General features: G+C 40.0%; 1 protein-coding gene across 1 annotated transcript in view; it reads right to left on the reverse strand.

Moving 5' to 3' along the window:
* Positions 1–570: 570 nt before the first annotated feature.
* The window catches only part of LOC124148817, an 81,808-nt gene continuing 67,967 nt past the window's right edge, over positions 571–14,411 (reverse strand). Inside the window, exons 3-4 of the mRNA XM_046520126.2 lie at positions 5,858–6,138; positions 571–5,016 (exon numbers count right to left, since the gene is read on the reverse strand). Coding sequence (XP_046376082.2) covers positions 4,922–5,016; positions 5,858–6,138 — 376 coding nt within the window. The 3' untranslated portion in view covers positions 571–4,921. The remainder of the gene's footprint in view (positions 5,017–5,857; positions 6,139–14,411) is intronic.

Below are 14,411 nucleotides of genomic sequence, written 5' to 3' on the forward strand. Positions count from 1 at the left end.
TCTGTCTCCTGTAACCAGGTGTGGGTTCTGTCAATAAATTTGTCATGATAAAACATTGATCAGACGAATGACCAAATGTTATGTTAGTATTTTCAATAGCATAACATTTACACCACTTTATATGACGCAAAGTTACATTTTTCCCGTTAACATACCTTCTCATATGAGTGAGTGATTATGGTTTTGTAACACCTTCAGCAATATTCCAGCAATATACCCATGTGGGGAATCGCGCCTTCGGAGTGACGAGCGAATGCGTTAACCACTAGGCTACCCCTCTGTCCCCATTCTTCTCATGTAATCCTGTTCATGTACCCTGGTGGTAAAAGCTTTTACTCGTCTTGCCAAACACCCGAGTTTGATTCCCGAAATGGGTACATAGTGTGAAGCCCATTCTTGGTACCCCCTCGTCCAGGAATAGTGCTCCAGGCGACGTAAAACCACACTCACTCACTCACTCACTCAGATACTGATAACCTAAGCTCTTTGGACCTTGTTGTACCGCAAACAGAGCTCGGATGATGCCTTCTGGTTCGTTCTTCGCAATATTAAAAAGTCAAACACAAAATATGCAAATTCTGATTTTATTGATTCTTGTCAACTGTAAAAAATAAATTTAATCGTGAGGAAACAAATACAACTCATAGCTGTTGTCTCAAGCACACCGATGTCGAGAACGAAGTCTGGTTATACAATCACAATTTGTACAACCCTTAACTTTATACCCATCCTCGGTGTTCAAGGTTAATTTACTATCTAGTGCAAATACCCAGGTTTTGCCATTGTCGGATAAGTGATTACACTCTTGACACAGACGTTCCTGACACCACTTAAACATTAACATGCCAATGGACGATAATTCACACAAACAAGGGCTATCGATTAATCCGCTGATGGTACGTAACAAATATCATATAGCATACAATTAAATCAAGGTTGCGTTGCCCGATATCCAAGAGATTTGGAAACAGATATGAATATATCAACCCAAGACACCGAGGATGGTTCATATCTACATTAGTAGATAAACACTCACAAAATGTACATGTACACGGACACAGGCCGAACTGTGATTCTCATAAATTGTACAACTCCGCAGTTGAGGTGTTTGTCACACGTCACCGATTGACGCAGCCCTACACCTAGTTCCATCACTTGCCGCCAGGATGGGACGTAAGGGGAGGTAAGTCATATGCCTTCTGTTCTGCGACAGGTTCATGGATTACATTTTCACGATGTCTTTCTAACACCAGTTAATATACGCATTTGAAAATATACTTGATCTGTTCAACTTTAATATGATTGATTTCCTTAGTGGTTGCCTATGGCAACTGGGGCAACTTTTCTGATTGGAAAATACTTTTTTCAGATATCTTGTAGTTGATTGTGACTATTGTCATGTTACTTTTGATATGGACATGGACGTAAACTGACCAACTCTGAAGGTGGATTACTGGGCGTAGGGTAGTCGTGAACATTATCAATGAACCGGTCACAAACTTGTATACCACAAATGTTAGTCGTGACTTGTGAACAATATGTTCTATCTACAAATACCCTTCCACCATGAACAAATATACACCAGCAGCCTCCAAGAGGCGAAGGTTTCTAGCAAAATTGTACATACCAGAGCACAAACAACAAAGGTAGATAATGTGTAGACCTACAAGTTCACAACCATTTACGATCAGCAGGTATAGGTACTACTGAACAAAATCAGGATCGCGGCAAAACAATGTTTGAAAATCATTACTGAGGAAGTTCGACAAGCAGAGATTGCATTTTCTCACGGGGCTGCGATTGTTGCAAAAGTAGTGGTGTACCGTCGTGGTTGAAGGCAGGCAGAAACGAACTGACACTCAAAAGAAACAGGAAGATAATAAAGCTGGGTGTGTATCAACACACATTAAAGTTGCTAAGGAGTAGTAGACATCAGCTTTCTCGGTGGGATTTGGTCATGACATGACGAACAATCAAGTGTTCCTTACATCTAAACGTTTTCACCAGTCTGTTTGTACGTCCCATGTAATATTCTGGGGATGGGATTTCTGTTTGAAAAAGATTCATTCTGAAAGGACAAGCCAAAGACTTTGTTTTGGGCCAGTAACATATTATATTTCACAACATCGACCATGTCCAGCGAGAATGTTATCTTGGGTAAGACCTTTTCCTCCAGGTTTCGAATAAAATCCGAGGCCCCTCCCCCAGAATACCAAATAGTCGATCACTTAATGCCATGGGACGTGAATTGCTAGAGCTATGTAAGTGTATCAGGGGGGAAAGGCGACTATGCCCGGGCCAAATAGCAGTTATACCAACCTTTTTTTAATTTTGTCACTTTTCATTTACTCAAAACCCTCGTTCTTTATGGCAATCATGTATATCAAACCCCGCTGTATTTGTCTGCTAACTCAAATGTAATGTTGTATATAAAAATGCAGCTAAAGATGGCCTAAATCACGCAGACAATGTGAACAATGTCAACAGACCTAGAATTTGAAATGGACGCAAGGCCGTCGGGCAGAGCCCCCCTTTAACACTGATTGTGACTCTTCTTTTGTGTTTCAGTACAGGAGCAGCTTAAACTACGTACATTTGCGTAATCAACGTCTTGAATAAATCAATACAACAATACATAAGTATACCAAATGAAACATGGTGAAAGCATTTGTGCAAATTGGCTGGTTTACCATAATATTCATATAAAACCAGAATTTTACGAATGAATTACATCGTCAGGTCCAATAATAACGGTTAATTGACAAACAAAATATACAAAAATATACCACAAAGCATTTAAACAATCTAACGAGATATATATATATATATATCCTTAATGGGCGGCACATACTTTGTACTCAATTATATACAGACGAAGTACCAGTAACTGGGAAATTCACTGCGTGCCATATGATAAGCGCCCATTGTCTTCATTTGTTCATCATCATAATAATCATCCTCAACATCTTCATCATCATGACCACCGTGATGTTCAACACGTAGACGGTGAAGGAACATAAAATATTAAATTAGCAATTTCAACACTCAAAGCATGTGTTACGCCGGCCACTCTTTAATCTGACTGCCCAGAATGAACAGGTTGGATCAAGCAAAAGGGATTTTCAATGCGTACAGGTATTCTAAATATTTAGAAGTAACTCAACATGTTCTTTACCTATCTGCAACAAAAAAAAATACATTTCTGATATGATATATCATTCCATATTCTCTACAAAGCCAGTAACCTTTCTCTTGATAACTGTTACTGTTTTGAACTCCTGTATTTGAGTCCGCTTTCATCTCCGACCCGTGAAGATCCGGGGTAGAATAGATCTTCAGCAACCCATGCTTGCCGTAAAACGCGACTATGCGTGTCGTAAAAGGCGACTAACGGGATCGGGTGGTCAGGCTCGCTGACTTGGTTGATGCATGTCATCGATCCCACATTGCGAGGATCGATGTTCATGATATCAATCACTGGATTGTCTGGTCCAGACCCAATTATTTACAGAGCGCCGTCATATAGCTGGAATATTGCTGAGTGCGGCGTTAAACAACAAACCAACCAACCAACCTCTTTCATCTCCACTGTGGTTACACAATCAAAGCGACAAAACCCTTCCCATATTCATAAGCAGGGGCGATTGTAATCAAATCTTATCGTCCAAAAAGGAATTCCGTCCCCGATCAAATGACTTTGATACCTCGATACACTTTCTGCAGTACAATCAAAGCATTTCTGTTGTGTTCATATTATATAAGCATTATATTCTCGGATCCCCTTAAAATTGTGCGTTTGATTTTATGTAAGTGATAATTGTTTTAGTTGAATTAATTCACACCAAGCATAGCTTAATCGAACAGTTCTTAGTATAAATAATACATCTGTTTGGTAACAATCATAAACATATGAAAACAAAACATGAATATATTGGCAATTACGACATAGTACGTTACTGCATTCATGCATACACACGCATATATATTAACCCTTGCAAACATACATTTGTTAATTGGTCCCCAATCAATCTGGAATTACAATGTTAGTAAACAAAATGACCTCGAACTGAAACAGGGTGGAGCTCTCTACTGGGTGAGTCAATAAGGTCCCAACAGAATTAAGATATAATATGGTAAGAAATGAAGAGAAAAAGTTCCAGTTTTCGTAAGCCGTTTCACTTCCTGGTGAAGACACACAGGCGCAACACTACCATGTGCACATCTGCAAATGTTATCCAGCTTTATTTAAAACCTTTTGATGGTTGTAGCAGAAATGTATATCACGAGCAGATTTTACAGCGCCGGAGGCTTTTTACTTTCTTTATAAAGGTCTTCATGATCATGGCTGATCCCATGGTTTTATAGGCGCGAGATGTTTAGTACCCTCTCTAAGGGTTGAATGATTTGTCAGTGAGAGAGAAAAACGTGAAAAAAAACTTTGTTACAAGTTGTCGACATCAGCTTGAACGTTTTTCGCACGAGGTCTACAAAGGAATGTTTAAACAAGGCTAGGAAACTCGATTAATTCATGAGAAATGCTAATAACATTCTTTTGCATGCCAAAATGTGTAAACGTTGGTTTACGTCAGGTATATTTGACCCCACCCTGATAACTGAGTGATATGTATGAAATGATAGATAATCTAATTACACAATCGTGACTGAGTCTGTTTGATTAACACACGAATGAAAAGCGATATTAAATTACTCAAGGCTGAAGTCGCAAAGCCAGACAGTTCTTGTGTTGACCTTTAGGTCAAGGACACACCTCCGACATGGCAATTGGTCAGTTGCAAAATAAACCACCAAAGTAAATGTCCGGTCGTATGGAACATACACGTAATGAGGTCCTGTTCATGTTTTCTCCAAATCCAACAGTCAGACCATATCCTGAAGACATTCAAAGTATATCCACGGATAGTTATAGCACCGGAAGTGTTACCGGAAGTGTATGCACCAATATTAGCAAGCTCAGCAGCAAATATGTCACGTGATCACAGCTCTTCACCACAGAACCTGAAATAGAAATGAAATGTTATATGAAAAATATCAGAAAGTAGAACCTCAAAGTGGTACCAGTCTCAGCGGGCGTCTACGCAAAGTTCATATTAGTACATTAAGGTCTCACGTTCTTGTGGCTAGTTTAGTGTACTGAATTGGATTAATCTTCTAATTTACAGGCTCTGGAGTTATCGATATCCCTTTTCATTGAATCACACAGGCTGGGACAATAATCTTTAAAATCCAGAAACAGATTTCAATGATATATCATTTATATATGGGCAGTCATACACAGACACACGTATAAAGACCATTTAAGCTAACATATTAGTCGGACACAGTGATTCTTTGACATATACTCAATGCTACAATGCTCTAGAGCCCAAAGAATATCCCGTAAACAATAGACATCCCCTCACTGATTTGCCGACATTATAGTATGACTAAGCTAAAGGGAATGCCTCGAGTAATATACACACAATGTTAGCAGAGAGAGCATCCATGAACAGAATAAAGTACAAGAGGCTGGTGCATTGCCTTGTCACACCGAAGATCCGGTTTCGAGTCCCACATGGTTACAATGTATGAAGAAGATTCTTCGCGTCTCCGTCAAGCTCGAGCTGGAATTTTGCTAAAAGCGGCGTCAAACCACTCAATCTATTCCATATAAAGTCGTCTTGATCTACTAACATTCCCCGGACCTAAACTATTCAACTGATTCAATCTATTCGAGAAACAGATCCCAAAGTCTTTCAATACATTGGCAAGTTTTGGAAATGAAGAGATTCTCTGGACTCTATTTTATATTAAAAGACAATTTTAAAAATCGCTTCAAAGACAATATGTCAGAGCTTACCCCCACTGTTGGGTTGTCCTCCCTGGTGCCCCACGGTGTAGCCAGGGTCGTCCTCGTTACCCCCTTTAGGTGGGGGTGATGGGGTGGCGGTGGTGGTGGGCGTCGGGGAGGTACCCCCATTCTTCTCGTTCTCTCTGATGATCTCCTGTATCTTCAGGAAGTCATCCCTGCCCATGCGGCAGTTGTGGGGCGAGTGGGTGAACGCCTGGTGGATGGCGGTCATGTTGTGGAAACAACGGGGCACGTTCTTGGCCACGCAGAACCACAGTTTGTGCAAAGCGCTGAAAGGTAAAAGGAACAAACTTATCAAAATGTCAGTCAAAACTTCAGTTCACATTACGTCCAAGCGACATTAAAACAAATCCGATGTTATTCAGACTTGATTCTTAAGCGGAACCTTAGGTCTGGAAAAGAGTGGGTGAGTGAGTGAGGTTTTACGCCGCTTTTAGCAATATTCCAGCAATTTCACGGCGGGGGACACCAGAAATGGGCTTCACACATTGTACCCATGTCGGGAATCGAACCCGGGTCTTCGGCGTGACGAGCTAACGCTTTAACCACTAGGCTCCCCGACCGCCCCGTCTGGATAAGACGTCTCTACAAGCTTATGAGTTATTGAAAACACGTTCTCACATAGTCTCCTTCATACGGTTACTCCGCGTATAGACCACCATGTATATATCAGTCCGATATTATTCAGAAATAATCGTCTCTACAAGTTGGTGTCGCAAAGCCCCAGTGTTAAAATTCAATCTTTGGCTTTCTACAGACCCATCTCAGACTCGTATAATTGCATGTTATTGTACTGTACATTTTTTACGGCATGTTAACAGGTCATTCATTCTGTTTAGCTATAATTCACACGTAATAGTATGGTAGCCAATATTGGCCATTTTCATCAACAGCGAATATCTTGTCACTTTGAAATCTGAAATAATATTATGCTACCTGGTTGTGTGTTTGGTTCCAATGCAGTCAGGGGTGTCGGGTAGCCTAGTGGTTAAAGCGTTCGCTCGTTACGCCGAAGACCCGGGTTCGATTCCCGACATGGGTACAATGTGTGAAGACCATTTCTGGTGTCCCCCGCCGTGATATTGCTGGAATATTGCTAAAAGCGGCGTAAAATCAAACTCACTCACTCACTCCAATGCAGTCTGCATTGAAAGTACTTTACTTAATACATGTAAATTATTAAGGGGGTACGACACATCCTTCGTAGTGTGGCTCAGCACATTTCAGCCAACCCTCGTACATAAACAGGCTATAGCCCATTGACTGATATTGATTAATGATACCTCACAGGTAGCCTCATCAAAGACTACACACATATGCCTCATCTCTGCAGACTCACGATATGAATATGATTCCTGTGACATGCAAGGTGCATATAAACAGAAACTCAGTATAAACGGCACTGCATCAAATCATATCTATACTCAGATGCCACTAACTCAAGAACTCAGATGAGGACCCCGACTCCATGCTTCCCGTACGCATCGTGGTTACGATGTATAACCCGTCAAGATCCAGGGTAGAATCTGTCTTCAGCAGCCCATGCTTTTCGTAAGAGGCGACCAACGGAATGGGTTGGTCAGACTCGCTGACTTGGTTGATGCTTAGATCCATGCTCATTATGTCAATCACTGGATTGTATGGTCCAGACTTGATTATTTACAGGCCGCCGTCATGTAGCTAGACTTATGCTGAGTGTGGCATTAAAACAAAACATCAAATTATATCCGTGGGAATGTTCATGCTTGTCTACACTAAGATACCAGTGAACTTCGTGGGGAATCCTGGTCTGATTGGGACCCCAACCCCATGCCTGCCATAAGCCGGTTACAATGTGTTACCTGGCCGAATGTGTGTCGTCATGACCTGACGTCATGAATCAATGCTCGTGTTGTCAACCACTGGGTCACCTTGCCCAGATTCTATTATTTACAGACCGCTAGGACATATATAGCTGACCTAGGTGCAAAACAACATTCACTGACTCACTCCAAATCTAAATCTTAGGTACCAACGGAGGAAGCTGGATGGAGATATTTCCTGACATTATACCCCTCGGGGGTATTAGTCAGCGATGAGGGACAAGCTGGTCAGACCGCCGTCATGCCCAGGAATCAATGGTCAGTTCACGAGATCCAATACCACTCGGATCAATTGTCTGGACTTTGATGGATTGTCGATCTCTGCATCTCATACAGAGTCTAGACCTGGTGCGGTTATGGCTGGAATCACATTGCGTCTGTCTGGTCATCCGCAAGTCCTGCCGAAACCAGGGAGATCTCATGGCCTTCATTTTGTATATCTGATATTGACCAGCTTCTGTTTGAGTAATACTTGTCCTTTTATAGTAATGAATCCATGATATGTAACACGTCCCTATCTGCGTGGTACTGGATGTCTTTGACAATATGCTGTTTATGGTAACAGAAGCAGAGAGGATACGACGAAGTAATGAAGATCACATTTCTGAATTACCTCAAAGGGCGATCGATTGAAATATACGTTCACATAATGTAGGACTTGCCTTTACAGTCATCATGTTTTACTTCGATTGTTAACCATAGTGAAGGTAAATATATAAATATATATGAAAATAAATCATATTAGTGTCAAAGTGTTATCGCATATCCCCAGTGCTGACCAAGGAGCGAAATCTACCCATCCCTATCCCCATCCCTCACGGTAGTTAGAAACACCAAACTGAGTGGCTCAAGGCTCATGTCACAGGTATGTCAGGATCCTATTACACCTTTGCTACCCGTGCCCGTGGCTTCCACCAAAAGAGGTGGAAAACAATACCTGTATAGTAACACAATTTCATGGCCAACCAATACGTGACCAGTTGGGTGACTGACATGTCATTTCTCAATGACAGATTCCAGTTTCCAAAGATTTTGTACTTCAATGTTACCACAAGTGATAAAGAACTTTGTATCTTCATATGTGACAGCAACATGGCGGTCATCGACATCCAATCGTAGCTTGACGTTCCTGGCTTGTGTCATAACTGGCCATAATGATATTTACCGAACTCATGTACTTATCCTTTTGGTAGTAAAAGGCAATGTCTAACAAATACGATCATAAGCTACTTACAACAAATACAAAAGCATTATCAAAATCCTTATCACATTCCGTATCAGTCAATGTTACACACACGCAAACACGCAAACACGCAAACACGCAAACAAGCAAGCACACGCAGGCATACACACAGATACAGCTTACACACCTGATAAAATGATACAAAGTTTTTCATCATCCTCGAATGCCAGTCGGAATTTGCCTTAGGAGATAAGAGCAATTGTTGTGACAAACGTTAAAAAGCTTAAAAGTATTGACACAACATTCTCTATAAACATGCATATGAACACTTTTGGTATGTTACCAAGGATACACATTTATTTCAGCTAGTAAATATTCAAACTGTGTATGTAGTTTACACATGAACATACCAACATGCAAGTAAAGCTATTAAATGGCACTAAGCGAGCCATAGATAGCAGGGTGTTACACTCCTGGTCGAAGCAAGGATACATTTCCACAAGGTCGTTAAAATCTCGATGTTCCATCTATGTGATTCTTAACAGGCTGCATGTAACCCAACATATATGTTGTTATTTACTTTTCTGTGTATTTTGTTTTCTCTTAAAACCTGCTGTAACAGCTCAACATGATGGGGTAGGTCGACGAGCTAAAAAGCACTCGACAACCTTCAAGTTGTAGATACAGTGGCAAACTTCCAAAGTAGATTTGAAAAAAAATTCAAAATTATCTTCGGCTTGATGCAGAATCGGTAGTTTTGCTTATGGTTAGGCGGAAAAGGTGTCCTATTGTTCAAAGGCTGCAATATGCTGCACAGATTCGCATCCCTTTGTCGTGTCAGGATTCGCTGGATGTGGGTTCGAATCCCAGATTGGCCTTGAGTATGTGTCCAATAGTAATGTTCCAGGAACTCAACAAGAGTTTAGAGCAATAGATTTGATGAGTTAAGTTGTGAATAAAAACACATTGTTTACTTCGATCTTTTCAAAAGGCAACCGCATCTAGAAATATTCTGATATATTTCCAGTAACAGTTAACAGAAGGGTTGCTACACTGTACAAAGCTAATAATAATAATAATAATAATAATAATAATAATAATAATAATAATAATTGTGCATTTATAATGCGCCAGATTCCATTCACCAAGTGGATGTTCATAGCGCTACACTATTATTACCCCGGTCAATGGATCAATTTTCATTCTCAGCTCCCTGGGGAGTATGCAACCCAAAGCTAACCAATTATAGGGCATTTAGCACAACGGCCATGTCCACAGGATTATACAAGCAAAGTTCTATAAACACACATTCTGTAGGAGGGTGACTGCAGTCCTGTCACAAGCTCTAGAAATACACCATGAAGCCAAGCAGAAATCACTGTCTCCTGATACAGTGTCTTATAACCCAAACCATAGGGACCTGTGTTAATACTTAGTTTCCTTTTTCTTGAGCTTTTACAATCAAACTGAGAAAATAAGAAACAATTCTTGCATTGTTTTAAATATCCTTTGCATAAATAACATCCCTGATTACAGTTCAGAGAGTTGGTTTTACTCTTAGTCTGAAAGCATAAATTAGAAATAGCTACTAACGCACACAATCAACGCGTCAACATTTTCTCATCGCATCAGAGCGTTGATGGCGACACCATTATTGGTCATCCGGGGACATGACTGTCGGCTAGACGTGCCACGTATTCCCGCCATATGGATGAATGGTCCAACAGACGACAAAGGTTTTCCGTATTCACCACGAAATATTGCTTGTTGGGCCGTGAGCGATCAAACAAATGACTGAATCATTGCAGTTCCTTATAGTTCCTTAGTTACCTCAGCACGTTTTGTTGTAAATGAGGGAGTGATGTCATCAATGAAGAGTCAACATATGGTTGTGGTGATTCATAGCAATTCATTACGGATATTAACCTTCGTCCTTATAAATGATCCTGACAAAGACATGGCACATACATTTCAACATCCAGTTCTGACATTTTCACCTATTTGAGTCATTGGGATAACTGTTATCTGTTTAGCATCGACAATATGGAGCTCTAAACGTAAGGTTCAAGAAAATCGATTACAGAATCTTTTCGTGAGTAATAACGTTGCATGAAAACAATGGCAAGTTCTGCGAACTATAATTTAGGGTTCTATTTCTATTTCCAATTTGCAAAGATGTAGCATAACAGCATTTCTTGAAAATCAATATCACTGAATTATACATATTTGATTATTTTCACGTGAATGTTGAACTAATGAAATAAAAAAGTTTGGGTGCAACGAACCGAATCAGTGAACACAAAATGTAATCAGTTAAAATGGATTCAGCGGGAATGAAGTTAATGAAAGAGTGCTATCATATGAACGTTGCAGCAGATTAATACAGCACTGGACCAAGATGAAGACACCAGTATCAACAAGAGACCACCCAAGACTGAACATACAGAAATGAACCACGACGGTTGTATAGCTTTATGGCGTATAGACGCTGTCATTCTGAAAAAAAGTGTACACCTTCATTCGAAACTGTATTTGATCTACTTATCTAATGATGCCCTTTTTGTCTAGCTACTGAACGGGTTCAAATTAATAAAAGCGACAAAATCCTATTTGCATTTAGCCAAAGTAATTTGACATATGAGCTGACAAGAAGCCTTTACCATCAGGGCATAGAGATGCTATCATTTGTTCATCCGAGCCTTCTGCTCAATGACTGTCACAGTCTTGTACTCTGATCTTTTATCCGGAATCGGTCAATAAAAGAATATCCGACAAACGTGCGTTTTTGTGCAGATGGCTCACCATAAACTTAAAGATCAGTTACGAGAAGGACCATATCTGGGTACTTGCATGAATTCGTAATCACTTATTCGGCTGTATTTCATTACATCTCCCATGCCGACATAAGATGTTTACTACAAACATTTAATGTTTTGCTCCTAAAGGAATGAAAAACGTATATTTATCAGCAAATGTTCAACGTAATTGTAGAAAGTGTTGCAAAGTGATTCAAGACAAATATCTTTGTGTAATGTTCGATGCAAAGATAAGTCGGAGATTAAACTGCAGACCCAAGATAAGGGATACAACTGAGACAAGCATCTTACTACTATTTGAAAAACACCCACAGAAACTGTACATAGAAACAAAATCTTATCTCCCCCCCCCCCCCCTTGTGGATCCGGGTCAGAATAGGTCCCCGATAACATGGTACTGGTTCAAGCTTCATTGTCTACAGGCCACCAGGGATGGGCTTCACATATGGACTCGAACCCACAAGGCTGCCATACCACCCCTAGTCAGTACTTAATTACTGTAGTACTGATCCAGTCATCATTATAACCTTGTAGGATACTAGTTACTATTGCACTGCAATAACATATCTCTGCTATTTCTGTATCTGAAAGACATCTTTGGGATTTGGGAGAGTAAAATAATTCGGTAAAGACAGACTGTCCACAGTTTTCCAGAATATTTGCAGTAATGACATGCAGATCAATAGCTTCTGAATGTCAAGGCTATGTTTTATTTATTGAGATTAGTATCTTCCTTTGTCGTTGCCACGTGAGGCTGATAGAAGCTTGTGGACTCATTGATTCAGTGAAGCTCGTCATACATGGGCGGACCGAGACACGTCATAGACACGGATTTAGTAGCACACGTGACCCTCATCTGCAGATTCTGGGTTCTCCTTGATAGTGAGACAAGAATGTGATTCTGAGTATTAGACGTCATTGTCAACGGTAACAAATTACAAATGATAAATCTCCGTATAATGTATCACCGCGTGCCAGCTTGGTGTGGGAAGTGATGCTCGTCTTAGACTTTTACCACGTGGTGAAGCCCACGAGCACGGGTATGGTGCTGACAACAGATAATCATAATCAGGGCGAATATGGGATTTAAATCCACGATCATAGTGAAATGTTCAAGTTGTTAAAAAAAAGATAAAATCAAGGTTGGGGGCATAAAACAAGACATGAACAAGCCTAACCAACAATTCTTTGTATTTTCAAAACTGTAGTGAATAACTGAATCGAGTGGAATTCTCTGTCTGGGGAGGCTTCAACCTATAGTTACAGTTGCATTGTGGACACGCTAACTGGATTGAATTATGATTGAGATGTATTTTATATATTTAGTGATTGTATGAATATTTTGTGTTAAAACAAAGAGATTTATTATTTTTGTCAATTGTTTTCAGAACTCCTTCATCAGAGTAAATAAAAAGGTGTTCGGAAGCCCTCCCGTTTTCCCATTCTTCTTTGTCCAAACCACTAACATTCTTACTGCTATTCCAAATGCCTTATGATGCTGCTGAAATGTCTGGCCTCCCTGCAACTCCTCGCATTCAATGACATGGCGGAAGTACAAAACGTGGATCAATATTTAATGGTTTAGGCACGTTCCTCTTTATGAAGCATTCAGCACTTGTTTGCAAACATCGACCAATACTGTCTGTTGCAAGAATTCATTCTCCAGGGGGAAATTTGCGTTTTCTGATTATTTGACCATGTGTTATTATCATGCAAAAAAGCATTAACATTAATTATCAGTGATATGAATGAGCACCAATTTCAAATGAAAAGTATAAGTTTATACGTATTCAGTTAATTCCCGCATGTACAACTCAAAAATAGACATCTGTCGTCTTTTACACTGGCAGAATTATTTGAGAAAAAAATGTCAGTACATGCCGATCATGAAAACAACAAAAAACAATGTCAATAACATATCAGGGAGGACAAACGATACATAATGAAAAGTGGAATTTGTGTTCTCTGGCAAACAAATAAGGTCGACTATTTCAGCTGTTGATGCAATCGACAAGGGGATGCGGTACTTTCGCGCAGAGCTTAACCTCTACTGGGAGCCATGTAAATGGTGTTAATAGTTTAATGATGACCTTCGAGCACACACAGCTGACAGGATGGCGTGTTTGATTGACAGGAGGTGGGTTTGTGTCTGTCCATCAGGTATCATACACTCAGAAAAATAAACAACTGTCAGTCAGTTATTAGTTATTATATTTTGGTGCTTAGAAGCACACAACTCAATTACTCTGATGAAGCTAAACCCCAAAGTGAGGGAATGATTGAGTATGGTTTTACGCCGATTTTAAGCAATATTCCAACAATAACACGATGGGAGAAATCTCACTTTAAAGCACATATTGATTTTTAAGAAGTTGTGTTCAAAGCATCTGGTTCTGACACAAGTTATAATTTAAAGAAGGAAAGAAACGTTTTAAAGGAAACGCATTTATGAAAAAGAAAAGAACACTTTAAAAGAGTACATGGATTGTTATCACATCTGTTAAATATCCCCGGTCTATGCTCTTGTTAAGTTAGACTAAGCCTCGCTGTTACACATCACTAAAACAGTAATAGATGATTAGTTATATGTCATGAGTTCGAGTTTTACGAGATGATATGCAAATTGTGTGGATGGCGGGTTGGCAGGAGGGCATGCTCACCCTTTTCGGAAGCACCTGTTG

The sequence above is a fragment of the Haliotis rufescens genome, unplaced genomic scaffold, assembly GCF_023055435.1.
Source record: "Haliotis rufescens isolate VD_foot unplaced genomic scaffold, xgHalRufe1.0.p SCAF_6, whole genome shotgun sequence".
Taxonomy (NCBI): domain Eukaryota; kingdom Metazoa; phylum Mollusca; class Gastropoda; order Lepetellida; family Haliotidae; genus Haliotis; species Haliotis rufescens.